This window comes from Dermacentor andersoni, chromosome 6, assembly GCF_023375885.2.
Source record: "Dermacentor andersoni chromosome 6, qqDerAnde1_hic_scaffold, whole genome shotgun sequence".
NCBI lineage: Eukaryota > Metazoa > Arthropoda > Arachnida > Ixodida > Ixodidae > Dermacentor > Dermacentor andersoni.
The window spans coordinates 106,089,128-106,113,694 of record NC_092819.1 but is presented as its reverse complement, the minus strand read 5'-3'; the positions used below and the strand labels follow the sequence as shown (position 1 = coordinate 106,113,694).

Here is a 24,567-nt window from a genome sequence, read left to right as displayed (position 1 = left end):
ATTGAGAGGAGGGGGTCTTCTGTGTTTGCCGCAAGATGGCTCTGCGTGTGCGGAAAGCGCAGAAGAAATGTAGCGGAAACGTACTCCGCTACTCGTGTAACTGCAACTTCTGTAAGTTACATGCTCATAATTACCGATATACACCGCAGGATAACTTTCTACGGCACGTTTCTAAGACAACACCGCATTCACTAGAGGCGCTTTTGTACTGCTTTGAAGCATCGAACTCGTGGCTGAGTGGTAGCGTCTCCGCCTCACTATTACGAAAGAAGATAGAGAAAAAATTGGAGGACGCTTAAGCTTCGCCTTCAAGAGTGGTAGCTCCAGAGACCCTGGTTCGATTCCCACGCAGCCCATGTTGCAAGTTGTTTTTATTTATGAATTGCCTGCCGGGATTTTTCGCTCATGGCCAACGCCGCGGACGCCGACACCGACGCCGACACCGACGACACCGGCTTTTCTGCGACACGAGCTCCTTAACGCTGTCGCGTTAATACACTTTATTAAAATAGAAGCTGGGTTTTCGTGACCGTGGGTGCTGCGCCGTAGCTGTTCTCTAGCCGAATACGTCAACCAATCACAGAGGAGGAGGCGCGCCGCTGGACACCTCCACCAGATGGCGCTCGGCTCCGCGTATTCGTGACAACGGCGGCGGCACTGATTAGCATCTCTAAAATGCCTGAGTAAAGCCTTTCATGCCAATGCTGCTTCACATGCTGCGACTGGAGCGGGGAAAAAAACGGTGCACTTGCACGCGTCGCAATGCGATTTTTGGAGGGCTCGTTTCACACGACTGTGATTTCAACAATATGACTAGCGAAATGCGCAGAGTTCCTCTCAGTCAGATTTTGTGGCATGCGCCGCATAACTTTCGTAGTGTAATGAAAAAGCCCAGTGCCTAACAATATTACTGACCAGACTTTATTTGGAGCAAATAATACGTGTGTTAAGGAATATAAAAATACTTCGGAGTCTAAAGTTGTGTTGCAGTGCGCAACAGAGGTTCCTGAAGTTAAGTGCGAGGTGACGTGGCAGACGTAAACACTTGTTCGCAGCTGGTCGTTCAGCTCTGTGTGCTGTTTGGTATGCCTTCTAAGTCCGTACAGTTCTGCCTGCGTTGCAATAAACTACAAGACGACCCATAATACGACCTATGGTAAGAAATAATACATGCTCGTAATTGGGCCTAAGCGGTTCCTGCTCCTAGCCATACTATTGCACCAAACTTAGCCGCAAGCACTAATCCTGAAGCTCAAGTCTGCCCCTGAAAGAAGCCGCAAATGATCTGTGTGTGATTACTAAACGTGTAATGGAATTTGTGTTGTGAAATGCGACCTTAGCGCTAGCCTGGTTCGTCCATCGTGACGCGTGTGCTGTAATTATGTACAGAAGTCCTCTCTGAATATTTCTAAAGGCGTAAAAGCCAACACCACAATCTTTTTTAGGAGCTGCAGTTACTTGTGCGCGTATCATCATAGCATACTAGAAGACATGGACGTTGTCTACTTTCTCGTCCTGTGTCTCGCGCTGATCATCATCATCATCATCATCAGCCTGGTTACGCCCACTGCAGGGCAAAGGCCTCTCCCATACTTCTCCAATTCTCTCGCGCTGATAGTATACGGTGAATCTGCATCAAGAAGCTCCAATCAATATGTTGCAGTGCGTAGCGCAGAGCCGTAGCCACCCGGCAAACAATAAATACGTTGTTGGGAGTACATTTCTTTGCTGAATAACACAATAGAAGACTAGAAGTTTGTATTCGTAATGGCAAATGTAAAGTAGGAAGCTATCGTAACTAGCGACCAATCTGGTTGACATGCGTGTGCTTCTACGTACTTCAGCACATTACATTAAAGTGGGGCTGCAAACCACAGATTACCAAAATCCTGTGCAACTGGAGCAGATGTCATGGTTCCTTTCTGGAAATTAAATCAAGCATCCATCTGTGAAGCTAGCCATGCGCTTAACCTGTATTACACCAATGTGACGTGCTAACAGGAGACGTCCCAAACTATAGATTATTCGACCAAAATAAAAAAAAATGGTGCAAGGAATGTGTTAAGGTACACTCTAACCTGGTATTCCCGAACTGATTGTATTAGCAAAATTTTATGCCTGCGTGAATTGCTGCCTTAACCCAATGCTCAAAACAGGGAAAATTGATTCCTTTTCCGCCTGCTGAAAAGCTACTTGAATGTCAATAGCTCGCTACATATTGTTCTGAGGGAAAGTGCTAAGCAATGGCAATATTTCTAAGCTTTTATATGAGCTTTCTTTATGAACAAGAATGAAATAAAATTTTTTACCTTTGTGAGTTTCAGAATCCAAACATTGTGAAATTTTTGAGGACGCCACATTACATTTTGAGACATACACAATAGAAAATGCGCCTAAGTACAAGTACAGACCAAATACATTTGAGCGATTGAGTGGCCGGTTGCGGAATGCAACAGCGTCCTTAGCTGCTATCTCGAGGTAGCTGCTAGGTTCCACGTATGTTTATCCTATGCTGAGAACTGGCGAAACTTGCCTGTCTTTGCGTCTGTTTCTCTTCCCCTTCCTTCCTCTCCTACAGCCCGTGAACCCGGCAAGTGGCATGATCATGCGTGTCTCATTGCAGTGTTTGCCTAAGCTTTTCTTTTGCGATAGATGGCGGCCAACTCGACCTGAGTGCGATTGTATCTGTACGTGTATTTAGCATTCGTGCTCATCTTATTATGCGCATGTGTTTGTATCATGTTCTGATTGTTGTGCTTGCAGTGATGTAAGCTCTTTTTGAATATGTTGCACCACGCTCATTTATTCAACTTCGTGTTGAAAAGTACAAAATATCATCACCTAGCCAAGGCCAAGATAGCCACCAGCGTCGGCAAAAAAATTTCATGCAGATCCAATGTACTTGTTGGAATCGACAAGACGTGAAGCTTTCACGCAACGGTCAATTAAATTGTATAAAACTAACTGCAGTGTGCACAATCAGCTTTATTTTCATCTAATGCAACACGGATTCCAATGCAATGCTTGCTTATGCACCAAACAGATCACAACTTTGCTGTCATGTAATATATACATAGCTCGGTGAACTCACTCAAATGTCAGCTCACTAACACTTGGATCTACCAATGACACTGAGTTCGTGTGAGCCTGGCTGAGTAGAATTTTGGAGATATTGCGTTGGAGCAAGCGCGGTCGAGAAGAATTTTGGTGAATATGAATCACAGCAAGCTCGGGAGAATAGAATTTTGGTGAATGTGAGTCAGAGAGTGCTCGGCTGAGCAAAACTTTGGTGAATATGAGACAGAGGAACCTCGTCTGAGTAGAATTTTGGCAAATATTAGTCAGAACAAGCTCGGCCGAGCCGAATATTGGTGAACATGAGTTCAAGCAAGCTTGGCTGAATAGAAAATGAGTCATAGCAAGCTCGGGTGAGTAGAATTCTGGCGAATGTGACTCAGAGGATGCTCGGCTGGGCAGAATTTTGGTGACTATGAGTCAGAGGAAGCTCGGATAAATAGAATTTTGGTGAATGTGAGTCATAGCAAGCTCGGCTGAATAGAATATTGGTGAATATGACTCGGAGCAAGCTCGGCTGAGTAGAATTATGGGGAACATCAGTCTGAGGAACTCGTATGAATCGAAGTTTGCCGAATATCAGTCGGAACAAGCTCGGCTGAATAGAATTTTGGTGAGTGAATTGATTCGGAGCAAGCTCCTCTGAGTAGAACTTTGGCTGAGTCTTAGTCCGCATGAGCTAGGCTGAGTAGAACTTTGGGCAGCCTGCACAGAAATGCCATTAAATCACGCTGTGGAATAAAACAGTAAGCTGCTGACTTTCACATTCTATGAAAAAGATTATTTAGATACACAAAGGTCATGCTATCTTTGTATATCTTGCAAGTTGCACGATACTTATTTTATAACCTTATAGCGGCAATAATGACAGTATATGGTTATACGAGTTTATGAAGCAATACATGTAATTGTAAAATCATTAGCAATTTTGCCTTCGTCTTGTCAGGCACGGCCTTTGCTTCGTGATACCTCTGCACAGTTTATTACCTGTGGACGTGAAGATCCATCCGCACTTGAATAGGTGCTATTATTCGCCGGAAAGGAAACAACCTGCCGACTTCAACGCACGATTTTGATTTGCTTTTGTGTAATGTGTTATCCACTGTTCTTAAAAACAAGGCATTTGCCAGCAAGCTCGGGAGATCTAATAGAATTTCGGTGAATATGAGTCAGAGAATGCTCGTTTTTCACAATCTTACAGGTGTTTTACCGGAGGTAGAGAGAAATAATCCGGGAAAGGCAGGGATGTTTATGGTGAAGTAGTTCCTTATAATAGGTTGTAGTTCCTTCATATATCGCGAGCATCTTGTGCCTAACAAACCAGAAAATTGATTTTAGAATCTGAGAATTGAGAAACCAGGATTTATTTATTTATTTATTTATTTATTTATTTATTTATTTATTTATTTATTTATTTATTTATTTATAGGTACTGCGACCCCGACTTGGGGTTTTAGCAGTTCCGTTTGTTGGGTTATGCAAGTTCATTGAATTAGAAGCTTCGGACTTCCGAACTTCGATACCGGCATCCAGCCACGAGGCCAAAGAGACCGCCACGTCAATGAAGAAACTCGTGGTCCACCGGCCGTGCTGGTCGGGATCGGCGGCCCGGAATCACATATGAAAGCAGCGCGGATGCGCCAAACGTCACTGGCGCTGCCCGTTGGCGCCGAACCCGTGTCTGCGTCAGATCTCTGCGGGTCAGATCTCAAATGGGAAAATCTGTGAAATCGCGTCCACTCGTGTGACGCGACCGACGAACACATTGCCAACTAAGAACCGTGGCGTCTCGCTACTGGTCGTCACGCTGGTGCGCGGGTAAACGCCCTGAGCACGAATGCAATTAGCAGCTTACATTTGCTGCTCGATGCAGTCACCACCGTCGACTGCCAAATTTATGGCCACGTTAATTACGCCCTCAAAGTCGCTTCGGTGTCACCACCATCAACCGCGCAATACTGCTGGACAACATTCGACGCGTTAATGGCGCTACCGGACCAAACAACAAGTCGCTGGGTGCTGCAACAGGTAGGCCCTGTTGCCTGTAGACAATCATAACCCTTGAGCGTTCCTCTGCCAGCGCTAGGCAAGCACAGAGCGCATCGCCACCAGTGTTGTAGGCGCAGCACCTCAATGATGCATAATATGAGAGAGAAGGAAAACCGTCGGTGTAGCTTTTAAGTGCATTGTCCGCTCCGCTCCGATCGCTGCACGCGTACCACGGCGGGGTACGTAGTATATGTATATATATACAGAGCTGTTCAGCACGAACGCCAGTGTCCATGCGTGCAAAGCACGCGCCAAAAGTGAAAAGCAGAACGCTGCATTCCTCAAGCTGCAGAAGCTGGGCACGAGTGTACTTCCAGATTGGCTTCGTCATGTTGAATTCAAACGCTCTGCGCGTCCCTAACGTCTCCGAAGGCCTTCTAACCATACAGCACGTGCACCGTCAATACCGTGACAGCATCGCGGCAGCGCCGATGGCGTGAACGTCCCTTGAGGGTCCATTCTATTACTATCGCAGTAATTCGAAATCGCGACGTGTGCAGAATGCACCGTACATGACACGACCTCGCGAAAGCTCATTAACGCTTTTGCTACGGAAATGGCGGCGCAGTGAGAATATTAACGAAGACGGGCATACGCTCTCGCGTGACAGCAGTGGGTGAGAATAGGGACGGGGCGGCTGGTGTGGCGAAGCTTCGAGGGGTGTCGCTACTCCTTGGCCGCTATTTCACGAATCTGGAGAGACTTCAGCGTGACGTCGTGCCAGAGGCCGTCGCCCAAAGTCGCAATGCGTCAGCATTCATGCGAACGCCGACGGCCACTGGATCACTGCTTGCGCAGTCCTCACCGTGCAATGAATCTTTCTTTGTATTCAATCACAGGCCCGCGAGGGCCATCCAAAAATTGCCACGGCCGACGGTATTTCACGTCGTCCAGGCGGGGTATTGGGAAAAGTTTTCAACTAGCAATAATCGCTCCTCAGTAATACTTCATTGGATGCGACACTGCCTCTGCGCAAAGCTGCCTAGGCGACGCATTCTGTCGAGATCCCGTTTCCTCAGTCCCTACTTCTTTTATGGGCGAGCAATACAATGCCTTGATCTATAGCATATGTAAGGTTTGAAATTCATAAACAACTTCTAAAGGCAAAATTTTCAGTACCCAATTTAAAAAGAACCTTTTATTCATTTTTTTTTATTCCGAGCAGTTTGGACTACAGCAGCTTGCATTTTTCTTGTGTGAACCTGTAGGATTTGGCTGTCGCCCACATGACCGCTTCGACGAAGGGCAAAAGGTGGGTAAAATTTCCATGACTCTGTACGGCATAGCCTCGTAAGCACTCTGCTTCGTTGGTGTGCGTTTGAAGGTTCCCTTCCCAACTGGCATGGCCTTCTCTCTTCTGCTGCAGCCAGGAGGAATGGTTGCGGCATTTCGGAAGCTAAGCTAAGCTGGATTCACCCGACAATCGGTTTTGGACCCCTGATTCAGGCCAAGCACGAATGTGACGTGGTTGCGCAGCAATAAATAACAAAAGTAGCGGCCTGTGTGGCGCATAAGTATAAGCATTGCATGGTATTACGCATCGCTTAGTATCACAATAAAGGCAACTGCACTCATCGCATTTAATTTTAGAGCCTTTAAATAAAGGCTTCATGAAAGCTTCGCACCTGCCATGGTTGCTTAGTGGCTATTACGTTGGTTAGCTGAGCAGGAGGTCGCGGGATCGAATCCCGGCCACGGCGGCCGCATATCGAACGCTCGCGAAAACACACATGTACTTAGATTAGGTACACGTTAAAGAATCACTGGTAGTCCAATTACTCCGGAGTCCCCATTATTGTTTTGGCACGTAAACCCCATAATTCAATACAAAGCACCGCTTCATATGTGTGTCTGTGTGTGAACCTGTTCGTTTGATCTGCGTATATTTAAAAATTATTTTCTGTGTGTGAACTACTCGGCAAACCAACAACAAGCAGCAGCAGAATCCACGGTACTTTAAAGGCAATTGCAAGGCCAGACGTTAAGTTAGCAGGAAGGACCAAATTGCGTGGACGAGGATGTTGTGGGAGGGGCGCCGAATTACGCCGCACACAGGGACGCCGTCAGATGATCCACTATAGTGGCTCGTTGAGGTTAAAGTTAGCTATTATTGGTAAGGTTGACTATAATTCACCTCTTTTTATCTAGCGTCGCTAACGAAAATGAGAACTGGTGCTTTCACGCTGGTGCTTTCGCTAGTGCTTTCGCGTGCACGTGCTCTCGTGCCAACATGCTCAGGCGCTACGTGATTTGAGGCACGCGCCAGACATGCGAAACGGCTACTTCGTGTTGGCACGAGAGGAATATGCCCCCGATTGTGGTCTAATGGACATTAAAGAAAAAAAAAATAATGTGCCCTATAGGTTTGACCATCAGACTCTTATTCGCTACGTTTTAGCTATTCCGCAAGACTTATCTCTGACTGATCACGGCCTCGACCGACTCCCACAGATCATAGGGGCTGAGCGATATTATGGCGTTTGCATTCGCTGTGTCAAAGCGGAAAAAATATCCGACGATTAGGATACTCCCTCATGTGAAAGTTGAGCGCAGATGCACACATGTCTTCATTTCGCGATGTATTGAGCCAGAGAATATGAGACCGAAATCACCGCACCGACTGGCAGTGGGCCAGTGCCGTCAGCGCCTTCGCAGAGGCAGGGGCAGTACCACCTCCTTGGGCAGTACGGGAACGCTGGCAGGATGATCGAACGGCATCGGAGCCAAGTCATGCCAAATGTGGAGCAAGACGACGACGAAAGCGCAAGCCGTGGCGTAAGCGCGAGGAGCAGTATGGGAACGCTGGCATGATGAGCGGCATCGGCGCCAGCTGTCGAAGACGACGACGAACGTGCGAGCAGCGGCACGAGCGCGTTCGCGTGGTTACGTCGAGGGACGCCGAGGGACGCCAACGCTCAGCCCAGGGACTGGCGCCTAAAAGCCGCACTATTATATAGCGTCAGTGTTTATTCGAATTGTGCAGGAATGTAGAGAGAATCACCTTAAGACAGTTCCCTATGTATAGCCACATTTGAGACTAGTGCAAAGCGACGAGCACGTCGAAAAGTAAATACACAACTACAGGCTCGGACAACAAGGCATGGGTCGTTTTTGTTGCGGCAGCTAGACCACGTTATGTCCGCTGATAGCAAAAAGAAAGAACGAAGCAAAGAAAAAGCGAAGAGGTATTGAAAACTCGAGACAACCGGATCATAACCAATGTTCCAGTAGGCCATCCTCTCGGAAACATGCTTCCGCATCAAGGACGGCGGCGCGGGCACGTATTTGGGGATGGTCTCTCGTCGGTCACTTCGAAATAACAAATAAACAATAAGAGGAATGGAAAATCTCGGGAAAATTGAGGTGGAGTCGCAAGATCGTCTTCGAGAGGCAGGCCGACTGAGCATTTTGTCGGCGCTCTCTTCGCTGTTCGGGGCACGCGGTCGCCACTGACGTTCATCCAGGTCCGGGTGCCGACAGACAACTGCAGCGGATGATTTCCTTCCATTATAGGAGCGAAAATGAGAGACGGAGACAGGGGTGAATAAAAAAAAAAAGACGCTCGCTATTCGAACTTCGCCGAAAGTGCAAAAGCAGCACAGTGACACAATATACACGGAAGTTACGGATTCGGGACGGCCAGTCGGGTGCTCGTTCTCCTCGCACCGCACGTGTGTCCCGTTCAGCCAGCGGTTCTGGTCCACATGTGCCGGTCGATCTCTTCCATCTTGTCTTCGTCCGTGATGTCCTCCCGGTCGACCAACGAGCGGGGCGCTTCCGTGGTGGTGTTGCTGTACGGCGGGACAGTCGGGGGCAGTATCCAGATGGCCGTGTCGGGGTGCACTTCCTTGGGTTTCGTCACCAGAGCGCTTCCCATGCAGATCCCCACGATGACTACGCTAAGGGTCAGCGATATCACCACGTACAGCATCTCGGAGGGCCGGTCGGCGGGACGCGTCGCGGGTTGCATCTTGCAGTAGGTGCAGAGCCTTGTGTATGTATCGATGGCACGTACCCACTCCTGGGGATTGGCCAGGAATTGGGCAGCCCAAGATATTAGAATATGTTATATATAATATGCAAAGGAAACCAAGCACTTGTTGAGCATATGATCTTTAAAAACAAAAGAACCATAACATGGCAAGTGTACAATAATGAAAATGAAGAAATAAATGCAAACGAATAAGGGCAGTACGAATTAAAATTTGCAAAAAGAACATATTCATTCGCTATTAAACAATTAAAGCAATTAAACCTCACAGAACGTAAAATGAAATCCCGAATGGAAGTGCGAACCTTCCCATCGCTGGGCTCAAAAGTCGTTTTCCTTTGTTGTCGTTGTTGTCGTCCGATAAATATGTGGCTCATGCCCGCTGTGGAGGATTGCCCAATTATTGGGTGAAACATTTCTAGTGATAAATATGATGAACGTGATCATCACCATCATCATCATCATTATCATCGTCAGTCTATTTTTATGTCCACTGCAGGACGAAGGCCTTTGCCAGGGATCTGATACCAACTTGCGCCTGCAAATTTTATAATTTCACCACCCCAGCTAATTTTCTGCCGTGCTCGACTGCACTTCCCTTCCCGCGGCACCCATGCTGTAACAGGAACTCAATTTTCGGGACTGATAAAGATATGTGGTTTTGAAAGGCTATATTACATATTAAAACGACAAGAACGGCGACAATAGGAATCACTCAATATCATTCGAAAATTTTGATAAAAATAGGAAAGAAACACAAAGTGGACAGCGCAATCGGTTGAACTCAATACCACATTCTGGGGTGGTAGAACAAACAAAAGATCAAAAAAATTCAATGGCGATTTAGCGGTAAATGGCAGAGAAGCACGTTAGCATTATGTCTCACCTCTTTGAGGTCCTGGATCCGCGATTTAAGCCACGTTCACCAGGTTGCTAAGTGTTCTTCAAGAGATTACTCGATACACGTCCTACCTCTTCCAGGAGCGAAGTGCGACAGACGGTAATCCGCGGCAGACCACCGTTAGTTGCACTATATATATGGTAAAAAGCCAACAAATAATGACGCGAAGGACAGCATATAGAGAGCGATCATAAGGGGCATAGGCAAAAATTAAATAACCCTACAATGTCATTAATGCCTGTTTTTGTTGGCTTCTTATGATAAGACTAATAATTGGGCCCTCTCGTTTTCTTTCTCCTTGTTCCCACACACACACACACACACATTATATTATATATATATATATATATATATATATATATATATATATATATATATATATATATATATATATATATATATATATATATATATATATATATATTGCCACATCTGATATACTGCATGTAGAAAAACGCAAAGATCTCTCGCATTCATTTCAATAAGACTGAGTCCGCGCATGTCGATTTAGAAAGCAAAATGCGGTTGGCTGGGAGAAACTTAGGGCCCTCGTAACATTTTATGTTACAATAACTTATGACAGCGTATAGTACAACATTCTGCTGAATAAACTTCCTGCCTTAAACCCTCCATCGTATATCATTGCTTGGATGATGGATTTCTTGCACGGAAGAACATTTTTCTGCACAGATGAAATACATTATTCTGGGTGGTTCTCCCAAAGCAGAGGTATACCTGAGGGTTCAGTACGTTCCCCATAATTGTTTAATATACTTATTACCATTAACGTCCCTAACATTAAGAAGAGTGCCCATTCTTGTTTTCCCTTCACATTAATCGGTTTCGTTATCACTTGTGCTTCAGGACCAACTAATTCCGCAGGTAGATACTATAAGGTGCCCGGGAGCCGCGACCCTGGCATAGATTGGCGTCTTATATAAAAAAAAAAGCATTGCGAGAAATGGTGAAATCCCTCATGGCCGGTTGACGAGAAAATGCAACAGGAAGTTTTGTATGCGTAGGGATACCCGACTTCACATTTCTGGCGCCTATGCAAGGCCCGTTCTTGAACTAGGTTGCGTGTTGATATCTGGCTCTCCAAATTATAAGTTGCAATCTTCATTTATGATAGAGAGACGTCAGTGTCTTGTCGTCTCTAAATATGTTGCGAACTCTGTGCGGTATCTCGAAGCAAACATACCAGATTTAGCTTCGAGATTTCAGGTGCTAATAGTAAAAGTTTTCTTAGAGCAAGAAAATGCTCTAAGAAAAGTTTCGGGAGTCCGTAGATGGCAGGGGCTGGACCATTGTGGCACAGCAAGTAGTAGTACATTGACTGGTGCTGGGGTTGCACCATCCGAAACACGTCAGCGAGCAGCGACCATATTTGAGGTTTTAATTTTTGTTTCCGATGAAAGTAACAGATCTTGAGAAAAGTGAATACAGCCTGCCTGAGTACTTGACCACCGGTTGCGATTGCAAAAACTCAAATCACTATTTTTGAATTCTACTCTTTGAGGACTAGTGGAAAGTTTCCGTCTCACTTTTTAGGACAGTTTCACTGCACCACATCGGTGATTTGTTACAGCCATTATGTAATCTTTAATGCGACTTTGTTGAATTAAGTTTTTATTACTGTTAGCAAGGATGACATACATACCTTCTTATTTTGTGTACAATGATAAGAACAATGCACAAAAGACAACAACAACAGAAATACATATAACTCAAGGGGATCTATTTTTAGCCCCCAAGCCACTTGAATAGCTTGTGCAAGTGGTTAGTGTCAATTCAACAGTATGTAAAACGCTTGCTTCTTCCTTTCAGCCTCTGTTTTGTTAATGATTTGGCTTCTCTTCAAGTTACAAGTGGAATGTATTTTGAATAACATGTATATTACTTCCGCAATGATAAAGTTCAAGTACCTGTTTAAGCTCACGTTTTCACACATAAACTCACAGGAACCCCGACCCGCCATGGTTGCTCAGTGGCTCTGGTGTTGGGCTACTGAGCACGAGGTCGCGGGATCGAATCCCGGCCACGGCGGCCGCATTTTGATAGGGGCGAAATGCGTAAAACCCGTGTGCTTAGATTAAGGTGCACGTTAAAGAACCCCAGGCGGCCGAAATTTCCGTAGTCCCCCACTACGGCGTGCCTCATAATCAGAAAGTGGTTTCGGCACGTAAAACCCCATAATTTAACTTAACAGGAACCCCTACTAAACGAATGTTCGCAATATTCCAGCGTCTTTCTAGTTTTGGCGACGTTACGCATCGCCATTTACAATATTCGCCGCCACCAGCAACACCTCATCTATTCATTAGTCCAACTGGACATCACGGACTGCTTTAGATGGATATATAGAGGCAGTTTATATATATATATATATATATATATATACCACAGAATTCTTTTAAATCGTCTGTGACGGTAGCATAATTCTAGTCATTGAGCTGGCTTACTCAAAAAGGCGGACATTACTTGCGTGAGAAATTAAAATGCATAACTAATTATAAAAAAAATTATTTGTTACTTTACGGCCCATATAGCAATTTACGAAATGTAGCTGGCGAGTTCGCAAGGCGTGTCCACATGAAACATTTTTTTCAGGGTAACACCAATTTCAATATGTTCATTAGCAAAGTTTGAGACAAAATACAATGCGCGTCCCAGTTACTTTTCTGCTTCAGTGCATAAAACGGCGGTTTGTTAAATATTACGGCAGAACTCAGCTCACGATGGCTGTCGACGATAATGCGAATAGCGTTCGAGCAATGTAGCGACGGACCCTATTCCAGAAGTGATATTTATTTAACACGTGTAGTGACAGTTCTGAGATTTTCGTCGCTTCGGCTAAATGTTTCGTACTCCGATACCATCTTGACGGCATGACGACAACTTTATATCATCATCATCATTGGTTACGCCCACTGCAGGGCGTAACCCATAGGTTGTCGTCATGCCGCCATGAGCATGGCGGCATGACGACAACTTTATATCATCATCATCATTAGGCTGATTACGCCCACTGCAGGGCAAAGGCCTCTCCCATACTTCTCCAACTACCCCGGTCGTGTACTAATTGTGGCCATGTCGTCCCTGCAAACTTCTTAATCTCATCTACCCACCTAACTTTCTGCCGCCCCCTGCTACGCTTCCCTTCCCTTGGAATCCAGTCCGTAACCCTTCCTCTCCTCATTACGTCCTGCCCTTGTCCATTTCATTTTCTTGAGTTCAACTAAGATGTCATTAACTCGCGTTTGTGCCCTCACCCAATCTGCTCTTTTCTTATCCCTTAATGTTCCACCTATCATTCTTCTTTCCATAGCTCGCTGCGTCGTCCTCAACTTAAGTAGAACCCTTTTCGTAAGCCTCCAGGTTTCTGCCCAGTACGTGAGTACTGGTAAGACACAGCTGTTATACACTTTTCTTTTGCGGGATAATGTCAACCTGCTGTTCATGATCTGAGAATGTCTACCAAACGTACCCCAGCCCATTCTTATTCTTCTGATTATTTCCGTCTCATGATCCGGATCCGCGGTCACTACCTGCCCTAAGTAGATGCATCCCCTTACCACTTCCAGTGCATCGCTACATATCGTGAACTGCTGTTCTCTTCCGAGACTGTTAAACATTACTTTAGTTTTCTGCAGATTAATTTTTTGACCCACCCTTCTGCTTTGCTTCTCCAGGTCAGTGAGCATGCATGGCAATTGGTCCGTCCCCTGAGTTACTAAGCAAGGCAATATCATCAGCGAATCGCAAGTTATTAAGGTATTCTCCATTAACGCTTATCCCAATTTCTTCCCAATCCAGGTCTCTGAATACCTCATGTAACACGCTGTGAATAGCATTGGAGAGATCGTATCTCCCTGCCTGACGCCTTTCTTTATAGGGATTTTGTTGCTTTATTTATGGAAGACTACGGTGGCTGTGGAGCCGCTATAGATAACTTTCAGTATTTTTACATACGGCTCGTCTACGCCCTGATTCCGTAATGCCTCCATGACTGCTGAGGTTTCGACTGAATCAAATGCTTTCTCGTAATCAATGAAAGCTATATATAAGGGTTGGTTATATTTCGCACATTTCTCTATCACCTGATTGATAGTGTGAATATGGTCTATTGTTGAGTAGCCTTTACGGAATCCTGCCTGGTACTTTGGTTGACAGAAGTCGAAAGTGTTCCTGATTCTATTTGCGATTACCTTAGTAAATACTTTGTAGGCAACGGACAGTAAACTGATCGGTCTATAATTTTTCAAGTCTTTGGAGTCCCCTTTCTTATGGATTAGGATTTTGTTAGCGCTCTTCCAAGATTCCGGTACGCTTGAAGTCATGAGGCATTGCCTATACAGGGTGCCCAGTTTTTCTAGAACAATCTGCCTACGATCCTTCAACAAATCTGCTGTTACCTGATCCTCCTCAGCTGCCTTCCCCCTTTGCATAGCTCCCAAGGCTTTCTTTACTTCTTCCGGCGTTACTTGTGGGATTTCAAATTCTTCTAGACTATTCTCTCTTCCATTATCGTCGTGGGTGCCACTGGTCCTGTATAAATCTCTATAGAACTCCTCAGCCACTTGAACTATCTCATCCTATTAGTAATGATATTGCCGGCTTTGTCTCTTAACGCACACAACTTATTCTTGCCTATTCCTAGTTTCTTCACTGCTTTTAGGCTTCCTCCGTTCCTGAGAGCATGTTCAATTCTATCCATATTATACTTCCTTATGTCAGCTGTCTTACGCTTGTTGATTAACTTGGAAAGTTCTGCCAGTTCTATTCTAGTTGTAGGGTTAGAGGTTTGCATACATTGGCGTGCTTGATCAGATCTTTCGTCTCCTGCGATGACTTACTTGTATCCTGTCTAACGGAGTTACCACCGACTTCTATTGCGCACTCTTTAATGATGCCCATAATATTGTCGTTTATATCTTCAACACTACGGTCATCTTCCTGAATACCTGTTCTGTAGCTTGATCCAGAATTCCTCTATTTTCCCTCTTACCGCTAACTCATTGATCGGCTTCTTATGTACCCGTTTCTTCCGTTCCCTCCTCAAGTCTATGCTAATTCGAGTTTTTACCATCCTATGGTCACTGCAGCGCACCTTGCTGAGCACGTCCACATCTTGTATGGTGCCAGGGTTAGTGCAGAGTACAAGGTCTACTTCCTTTCTAGTCTCGCCATTCGGGCTCCTCCACGTCCACTTTCGGCTATCCCGCTTGCGGAAGAAGGTATTCATTATCCGCATATTATCCTGTTCTGCAAACTCTACTAATAACTCTCCCCTGCTATTCCTAGACCTTATGCCATATGCCCATAATAGACACTGACTTGTCTCCAGCCTGCTTCTTGCCTACCCTGGCATTCAGGTCACCCATCAGTATGGTGTATTTTGTTTTGACTTTACCCATCGCCGATTCCACGTCTTCATAGAAGCTTTCGACTTCCTGGTCATCATGACTGGATGTAGGGACCTGTACGACCTTCAATTTACACCTCTTATTAAGTTGAATAACAAGACCTGCCACCCTCTCGTTAATGCTATAGAATTCCTCTATGTTACCAGCTATATCCTTATTAATCAGGAGTCTGACTCCTAGTTGTCGTCTCTCCGCTAAGCCCCGGTAGCACAGGACGTGCCCGCCTTTTAGCACTGTATATGCTTCTTTTGTCCTCCTAACTTCACTGAGCCCTATTATATCCCATTTACTGCCCTCTAATTCCTCCAATAGCACTGCTAGACTCACTAGATAACGTTCCAGCGTTAAACGTTGCCAGGTTCATATTCTAATGGCGGCCTGTCCGGAGCCAGGGATTCTTAGCACCCTCTGCTGCGTCGCAGGTCTGACCGCCTCCGTGGTCAGTTGCTTCACAGCGGCTTGGGACTGATGGCCGGGGTTTGGTTGTTGTATTCATATAAGAGGTTGTGGCCAAGTACTGCACGAGGGTGGCCAATCTTTCTCTGGTGAGGGAGTGCGTTGCCGGTTCTGGTCACCGGGATCAGGCCGCATTTCAGGCCTGTTTTGTGCAATTTTCTGAACAAGCGGATTTTTTTTAATCCGGTGGGAAATTGCGCGGCACCGAGATTTGAACCATGGACCTCTTGCACGCGAGGCGGATGCTCTACCTCTACGCCACCGCTGCAGCAACTCATCATCACCAACTTTATGTGTGTGTGTGCGTGTGCGTGTGTGTGTGTGTGTGTGTGCGTGTGCGTGTGCGTGTGTGTGTGTGTGTGTGTGTGTGTGTGTGTGTGTGTGTGTGTGTGTGTGTGTGTGTGTGTGTGTGTGTGGTGTGCGCGTCTGTGTGACGGCATGACGACAACGCCGCAAGAAAGGTAAGCATAGAGAGAGTGTGCTAACCTCTCCAGTTAGTCGCTATAGAACCATATCTACCTAAAATGCAGGTGCGCCCTTACACAACAAATCGATTTGACGGCATTGTAAAAAAACAACGGTGTATCATAGCCATTTTTCGTGTCTCATCGTTCCTCCGCTCAACTTTTCTTTTCTGAATAATGAAATACCAACCATATCCCAACTATCCATGTTATTATACGATATGTAAGGAGAACACAGGGAAGTAGCTTTGGCCAAGTGATTGGAAAGGGTGGTGCGTTGCCAGTAAAAACAGATTAATAGGGAGAAAAAGACTGCAGATACCATCGACAATGATCGTCAATATATGCGAATAGTCAAACGCTTCTAAAGAGTTATTCGCTCTGTTAAAGGAATGATGTGCTCGACGGCGTGGACTCGTTTGCACGTAGTGACGATATTTCAGCAGCGCTTTATTGTTTCATTGCGCAATTCCGTAGAAAACAGGACTGTTAACCAGCACATCTGTAGGGACAGTATAGGTGACTCTACATGTCAGCCGGCTCGTCATATATGTCAGCGTCATATATGACTCGTCAGCGTGGAGGTGACTTCCGTCCTCCTCTCCAGCCACCGCCACAGGAGGAGAGGGAGGCAGGAGAAGAGAGGAGGGTTGCGACTCCCGAGCGCTTTATGCTATTGGTGGCGAGGAGTTACGGAGTCGCCATCTATCGGAAGAGCCTCGCTGGCGTAGTATGAGGGATCACGCGACGCGCTCCTCATAGGTTTTGCTGTCAGCGCTCACTGAAAACACCACGTACGAGCTCTCCTGGACATTTCTGTAAGTACTTTCGAAACGAGAGAAGTTTTTTACTGCCTAAATAATAATCTTGGGCAAGCGGAAAGCACAGAATCGTTTACAGACGCTATCTCTTTACCGAATACGTACAGTGAACGCCACTGCGCGCGGTTGCCGCGATGGAGTCTCCCGAACCGGCTTCTTGCGTGAAAGGTAGGTAAACGCTGACAGCAAACTATGTGCAATACGTTCTTATAGTGTTTGTATAACTAAATGGAGCGTAATAGAATGAAGCCTCAATGCAGCGATCGCACAGATTCGCAGCGACCGACTGCGCGTCTGCATGCTTGTCCGCCCACTGTTTCGCTTTCGCCGCGTGCGCGTTTTCGCACCGGGCCATGAGCTTTAGGCCGCAGAACATGAGCATTTGACAGTATACAAGCAACCATTGTTGCGTGGGCGCTATCAGAGCTGTTCAAAAATACTTTCATTGTAGAGACTTCGACGCCTACGGGGACTGTGATGTGCCGTCGCGACTATTCAATCTTTTTTTTTTCTTCTAAATTCTTGGACGTTTCAATATTATTTCTCGAGTTGCATCGCACGTATGTTTATCGGTGTTCTCAGCATGCGATTTCCCGCTGCTTATTTTTTTTTTGTAATCCAGTGCATTAATTCATAACACAAACATGACCATATGCCATGCCTTTTTTAATGTGCTTCTTACCGCTCCCTTTCCACTCCAGTGAACTTGCCAGTATCTATAGCATCGACAAGTTCATAGACCAAACTGTCACGACATTAGTCGGGCAGTGACTTGGGCGAGCGTCTCAGTGCGCGTTTTCCGAACATCGCAGACCCGGCGCCGTAGCAGAAATCTTCCTCGCGTTTGTGCTTGCTGCATACCTGAGTTGTAGCCGACGACTGTTTGCCGGTTTTATGTTTCGCGAGCCAAACTTCACGCAGCTTCTTGTCCAGCGGCTACGTGTGAGTAAGACTGACACCGGGCTCCGGTGCGTACGTCCGGCACTGCGGCACCGAGCAGTATAGCCTACCATGTTGCGCGCCTTCAAAGGCAGCCACTACCTATTGTGCTTTCAAGCGCTGTAAAGGAGGCACTCGAAGCGAGAAAATCTCGCCGCTAAATGAGGACCGCAGCGTACGAGGGAATTTAAACTTTGGTTTTGAGCTCGCTTAGGCGCTCCCGAAGCAGCCGACGCGGCCGCTATGTCCACGTGATCCCTCATAGCACGTCACGCCGACGGTGGCGCCAGCTTTTCCAGTGGTGGAGCTCGAGGCCAATAGCAGCTTAACCTTCAGACGGCCAAAACCTCTAGCCCGACACCTGGGGTTCATAGTTGGCGCTCGGCTACCAATGCACGTAGAAACTCGATTGCGCCAGAGCACGCGTCTTCTGCGTCGGCGCCTTTGCATTGGCGTTGAAAGTCGGACCAGCAACCACCGACCACCAGGAGTTTTGGGTGAAAGCCAATGGAAGCGACTCGCTTTGAGGTAAAAGAAAGGCAAGGAGGTTCAACAGGAAAAAAAGTTCGTTTTGTTGCCCGACACGGGAGTAAAAAGAAAATGAATATAAAGAAATAGGAAGAGAGAAAGATGAGTAGTGAAACGGAAATCGGAGCACAGTATTCTGAGGCGGAACACGTCACTATATTCCCGTAGACCGCAGGATGCAAACTTAGTGATCTGAATGACCTCTTATGACTAGGCTTTTGTTCTTGTTATTTTACTCCCCCAAAAATAAAGAACGCATTAGTATCTCGTCAGTTTAAGCACAGGAGTTCGGGCATTAAGCATTTCAAGCATTTTTCAGGCCCCAACTTGCGCACTGTATGCCCTAGTGACGGTGACCGTTTTCCAACTCTGTACACTGCACCTGCCTTTCTTGTAAGTTTCATTGGCAGCGAACGTCTGTTCCACAGTGCTCGCTTCTGTGTAGTCCTCGTTCGTTCTGCACTGCTTCAGTGCATACACCTTTTGCCAAGCGCGGGGCACCGTGGTCTCGGTGTGCTCACCTTTGCGGTACGCTTGCAGCGTGCCAGCATGCTCGTCGAGCCGCTCCACCTGCAAAGAGAGCTTTGCGTCGGGAAGCAGCACCGGGTCCGTGTTGACGCGGTCCACGGCGTAGCGTAGGGCACTCTCCGCCAGCGCATCGTCGTCGCCCGTCAGCAGAGCACCTGCGTGGCAGAACGTCGCGGCGGCCAGCGAGGCCATCCTGAATGCACGGGCAGGTAGGTCTCAGTAGCGGTTCTGCCAGTTATACTATTCTAACCATGCCTTTATTTTAATGTGATTAATTTAATGGGATTATGGATTTAATGTGATTATTTTAATGGGAACGTCACCCAATTTTCGGTATGTCTTTCTGTCCTTGTCTAACCTCTTTCACGTCAACGTGCGTCACTCGGAAATCTAAGGTCTGATGGGTGGAGCATCAGGCTGCTGTGCTGAGGGAACCGGGTTCGAAACCAACCTCTTTCACGCCAACGTGAGTCGCTGGATAGGTGACAGTCAGCATGTGTCACTGTTTAACGGCAAAAAAGAAAGTCCTTTGCAATTTCTCTGGTGCAGGACGGAATTGAACCCGTACCACATGTATATTCAAACAAACGTCACATATATTCATACAGCCTTGCCTGATTATCTATTTCCAGACACGCGCCAAGTGCGGACTTCGCGGCGGCTCCATTAGATGGCGCAGCGTGTAAAGAGGGAAGCGCGATAGAGAAGCCCGGCTGCAGTGCATGCCTCATACATGGCGCGTTTCGGCGTTGACCACACGGTGTGTCACTTCATTGCTTCAGTACTAATCAGATTAACGTCGACAGTCATCCTGAGATGGTCCACGCCGGAATTTTTTTTTTCTCGCTGTCATAGCGACTTTTCTTTCTCTAATGAAAGTAACGCTACGGAGTCGCCCCACCCCGGCGTTCACAATCTCGCAAAATGAAGATGGAGTGATATCTTTTGAAGTCGCAGCGCAACATACGGGCTTCGAGAGGTGCGGCATTGGAGAGCTCTGGAATAATTTCGATATGCTCTATCGAGTGTTGGATAGCGGAGCGTTTCTTGTTTTTGTTTTTTTGTTTTTTGTTTTTTGTGCCTTTTCTGCATTCAGCCCCCGTCATCGGAACGCAGTTGTTGTGACCATGAATTGAACCACTGACCTTGCACTGAGCAGTAAAAAGCAACTGAAGCGGCATGAGGGGCAAGTACAATGTAACAAAAAACAAATATACCACGACTATTTTTTGAAGTTGCCCCGAGGTCCTTTAATTGGAGTGCGAGTAGGGTGTCCTTTCCAGGTCACAACACATTTGGGGACACCGGATGAAAAACACCACGTTTGTTTATGCTTTGTTTGTGTGCGAAGCAGGAGGGGGAAGAAGAGGTTCCCAATATGAGGTTAATCCCACGTCTACAGTCTGCACTCGTCGTATAAAATTGACGTATAACGCAGGATGCTTCAATTTACATGCAGTGACAGCAACAATGTGAGAGAGAAAGTAAACGTTTATTGTAGTATAGGCTGTTTGGTTATGGTGGGTGGAGCCCCTCCTCCAGGGCCCCAATGGTTGTAGCGGCTCGCCGGGCCTGGTCAAGGGTCGCTAGTTGGCTTCCCAATTCCATTTCCGCGAGTCGCGCCTCCCACGACCAGTTATGTAGAGTGTTGTCTAGCAGCGGCGAGGTGGCAGCCGCCGGACGTAACGCGCACTGGAATGTTATGCGTTCCAATGTCGGTGTTCCTTCGCACCACGGGCAGTTGTTGCTGTATTTGTCTGGATACATTTTGTGTAGCCTGTATAAAGGTGGGAAAGTGTTTGTTTGCAGGCGGCGCCAGTCCCGTGCTTGCCTCCTGTCTAGGTCTGAGTGAAGAAGGGCTTTGGTCCGCCTACTTAGCCGTTGTAATTCGAGGATTTCTCTGTGACAGCGAAAAACACAAAAGTACTTGTGTACTCAGATCTGAGTGCACGTTGAAGGAAGGACACCTTAAGGCACAAGTTGCGTTGAAACTAATAACTTAATTAGCATAGCAAATCCTCTCACAGTGTAGTTTGAGGCCTAAATTTAGCTCAGGGGCATAAAAAGGCCAGAAAATACAAGTGCCATTTTTCAAGCTTTTGATGACAGCGCTCAGTCAATTACCATTGCGGTTCCGTTTTAACGTCACAATTGAGCAGCAAGTGTCCAAGGCTTCTCGGCGTTCAGCTCGGGTGCACTCTGACAATATTTAAACAGTGAATGCTGAGAAAGTTCAAACCCTGCTGCCATTAGAGCGTTGAGATGGTTGGCTATCATTTTTTGGGCACTTAGTGTTACCGTCACCGAGATGTGATGGAATAACACCAGTAATTTATTTGTACTATACGATACTATTGGATTTTACTATTACCTTAACAAAGGACCGTACGGCCAAGAACCGCATGGTTCCGAAGAAAGTAAAATATTTCGAAAATTCTTTCTGCATGAGCCATTGTGACACCGTTTTTACTACAAGCCTATATTACATAGCAGCTGGTCCTAAAAGCTAGTGTAAGCTGTCACTGCAGTTCGATTAAATAGGTGCATTCTTCTAGTTGGATTAGAATATGCCACGTATTTATTTACTTATTTATTTATTTATTTATTTATTTATTTATTTCACAATAACACTGAAGGCCCTCGGGGGGGGGGGGGGGGGGGGGGGGTATTACATAGTGTAAAGGTTACATGGTGAGGCAAAGAACAGTGCGTAAATGTAACTATACCAATAAATGCAAAATTTCCAAATTTCACATGCCTCGGAAGAGAGTGCCTCCTAATTCGAAATAGTGACACGAGCCAAGCTTCGTTGCCACTCACGCGTTCACTGTCGTCGGTATCCGTGCCTACGATCGTCAGTGTGAACACAAAATGCGAAGGCTGGATTTGCAATGCGGCCCGATGGTTGCAAAGCATTGTGATGGCACACGGTGTCATCACCATCACGACTCGCATTGTCTGGTCAATCTACCGAGCTTCTGTGCGCTAACGTATTTCCTTTGAAACACGGTGGCAGCCGTAACCTTTCCGAGTCGGATGCACGGTACAATGGTATCACACCTGGGGCCGTGCGATGCGGCAGTAAAGAAGCAACTTTTTTTTTTTTAATATTCGCCTAAAATTCACCGTACCTTCAGGGCATTTCGAGGTCAACCACGGTTCGTCGAGTAAATAAGCAACTTTTGCACGCAGAAGTCCTTTTCTTTACGGAGAACTCCATATTTCCCCTTGGTGTATTTCCCACTGAAATAAATCTCCGTTCATTCCGATGCTAGATTCTCAACACTTCCACATTTTTTTTTTTCCTGCCCATGCACATTCGCGTTTCGCACGTGATATCTGGAATGTCGTGCGGTCAAGACAGAAGTCCGAACTGCTTCCATCGACGAAATCTCTCCTTTCGCCGAGCGGCCAGAGGGCACAACCATGCAAGCATAACATACACGCACTCACCGATCTTGATCACCTCCGGGAAGGCTGCCTGCGAGCCGCCCGCCGTCCACAGTACGGCAAGCAGTAGCAGCACCACCGAATTCGCCGGCGCCATGCTTCTTCGCCCCTCTTCCGCTCGGCACCGTCCCGCTGCGAGACGGGCTGGGGCTGCGGCTATTCGCGTCCGCCGTCTAAACTGGGCTCCTACGCTCGCCGCGCCCCGGGCCGGACGAGGCGCGAGGCTGCAAGGCCGCCGCGTCTCGAGTCTGCCCTCGCCACGGGTGCAAGGCCCGTGGTTTCGGCCGAGTCCCTCCGAAGGGTCGGGCAGACCGGGAAACAACGCGCACCGTCCGCGAGCCCACACGTGGGCGCCGCTCTCGTGGTCGCGGTTCACCGACGACGCCGGTAAGCTGCAGACGGAGCGATCGAGTGCCTCGACGCCGCGGAAGTGCGCGTATACTTGCCGTTCTTTTTTATAAAATGCTAACGCTGGGGCTTGCGTACGGATCTGGTAGGCTCCCTCTGCGAGCGCTGTAGCGTACCTTTCATACGACGCTAAGTGCGAAAACGCCAGTGCGTTAAGGTATCGGTGCGAGAGGAAGCGAAGAAAGGGACATCGCACAATGCGCAAGACATTTTATTCCCAAACCCTCATTCTGTCTGTTCTTGACTTCCGACCTAGCGGACAATTCACTACTTTACACGCAGAACTTCGACTGATATGTTTTTTGTTTTTTTAAAGAAAGATGTCCCTGCCGCCGTTTCGCAGCAGTAAAGCGCAGTTAACCAATGGTGATGATGTCAGCTAGAAAACCCGACGTTCCATTTGGTTCGACCAAGCTGGCCCAGCTCCACGAAGTGGATTTTGCTACATCGCTGTTTTGTCAACCGCGAACGAAGGAGGCGGTTTCAAGTTTGTGGCGCTTAGCAAGGTTTCCACCCTTTCCCTCGGGGCTCCTTCTTGGCACGACCGACGCGTGTTCCTCCAACTGTAGAGCAGTGAAAGGCAAGAGTGCTTACGTTCACCAGCTATAATGGGCAGCACTGTCTTCGCGATTCGCACATGCCTGCTGTTTAATGTATTTGTTATAGGATGCAAGCAGAGTTGGCGCTAGTGTCGCAGGCTTCGTCATACGTCCCGCGCGAGTTGAAACGCCGGGCCTTCTTGCTTGTTTATATTTTCTGTTGTGCTTGGTAAAGCTGCTCCTTTACTCTTTCTTTTCTTTTTCCTTCTTTCTAGAGTTAAGCTAAAGGAGTGGGCTGACTTTCACTGAGCCGAGATTCAGTCCCCGGAGAGCCAAGGTTATGGACAGAGGTGAATGAACTAATGGTAACACAATGAGAAGGAAGCACGGAATGGACAGCTGATGTACGCCTCGGCCTTATGTGGACGTGTGAATGATGTGAATCTGCGTTTGCACGCTGTCATTTGCGTATTTATCCTATTGTGCCTAAAATGCAGTACGATTTTTTTTTTGTATTGTGACATTGTATAGCATGCGATTGTTACTCGTCACTTATGGTCTACATTTTGTCTACAGCGATGTGCTATTGTACTGTGGTGTGTAAGTGCTCTTTGGAAATTTTCAGGCTGACATAACATGTATTTTGTATTGGATGAAGGACTACACTAGACTATTGTCCTAGTGTGGCTGCACTATTATCAGTATGTCTGCCAATAAAAGCTGTCTTAAACAGAACCGAATAGCCAGCTACATTTAGAGGTGCGAGCATCCTCTGACATGAATAAACACGCACAAATAGGACATCGATATCTGTTCTGTGTACAAGTACACGTTGAACTGATTGAGACTACGTTATTAAATCGTTGAATGATCAGTTACCGATAATTCGATCCATCAGAAAGATAGGATGGAAAGAAAACACAAATCTCCAGATCCCTTACTACATCGATGCAATGGAGAGCTGAAAGAAGCATCCACCAAGACTGCGCATT

The 24,567-nt window shown here is 46.7% G+C and overlaps 1 protein-coding gene, 1 long non-coding RNA gene and 1 other non-coding gene across 3 annotated transcripts in view; 1 reads left to right on the top strand and 2 right to left on the bottom strand.

Annotated features, from left to right (window-relative positions):
• Nucleotides 1–22,811, bottom strand: part of LOC126522330 (glutamate receptor ionotropic, kainate 2-like) — an 84,443-nt gene extending 61,632 nt beyond the window's left edge. Inside the window, exons 1-2 of the mRNA XM_050171060.2 lie at nucleotides 22,632–22,811; nucleotides 19,172–19,333 (exon numbers count right to left, since the gene is read on the bottom strand). Of these exons, the coding sequence (XP_050027017.1) occupies nucleotides 19,172–19,333; nucleotides 22,632–22,725 (256 nt within the window). The 5' untranslated portion in view covers nucleotides 22,726–22,811. The remainder of the gene's footprint in view (nucleotides 1–19,171; nucleotides 19,334–22,631) is intronic.
• LOC126523120 (U4 spliceosomal RNA) lies at nucleotides 5,964–6,104 on the bottom strand. The gene has a single exon (XR_007597596.1). It is a non-coding gene; the product is annotated as a U4 spliceosomal RNA (small nuclear RNA).
• Nucleotides 22,812–22,927: 116 nt separating the features above from the next.
• LOC126522332 (uncharacterized) lies at nucleotides 22,928–24,310 on the top strand. The gene is made up of 2 exons (XR_007597396.2): nucleotides 22,928–23,015; nucleotides 23,851–24,310. It is a non-coding gene; the product is annotated as an uncharacterized lncRNA (long non-coding RNA).
• The last annotated feature ends 257 nt before the right edge of the window (nucleotides 24,311–24,567 follow it).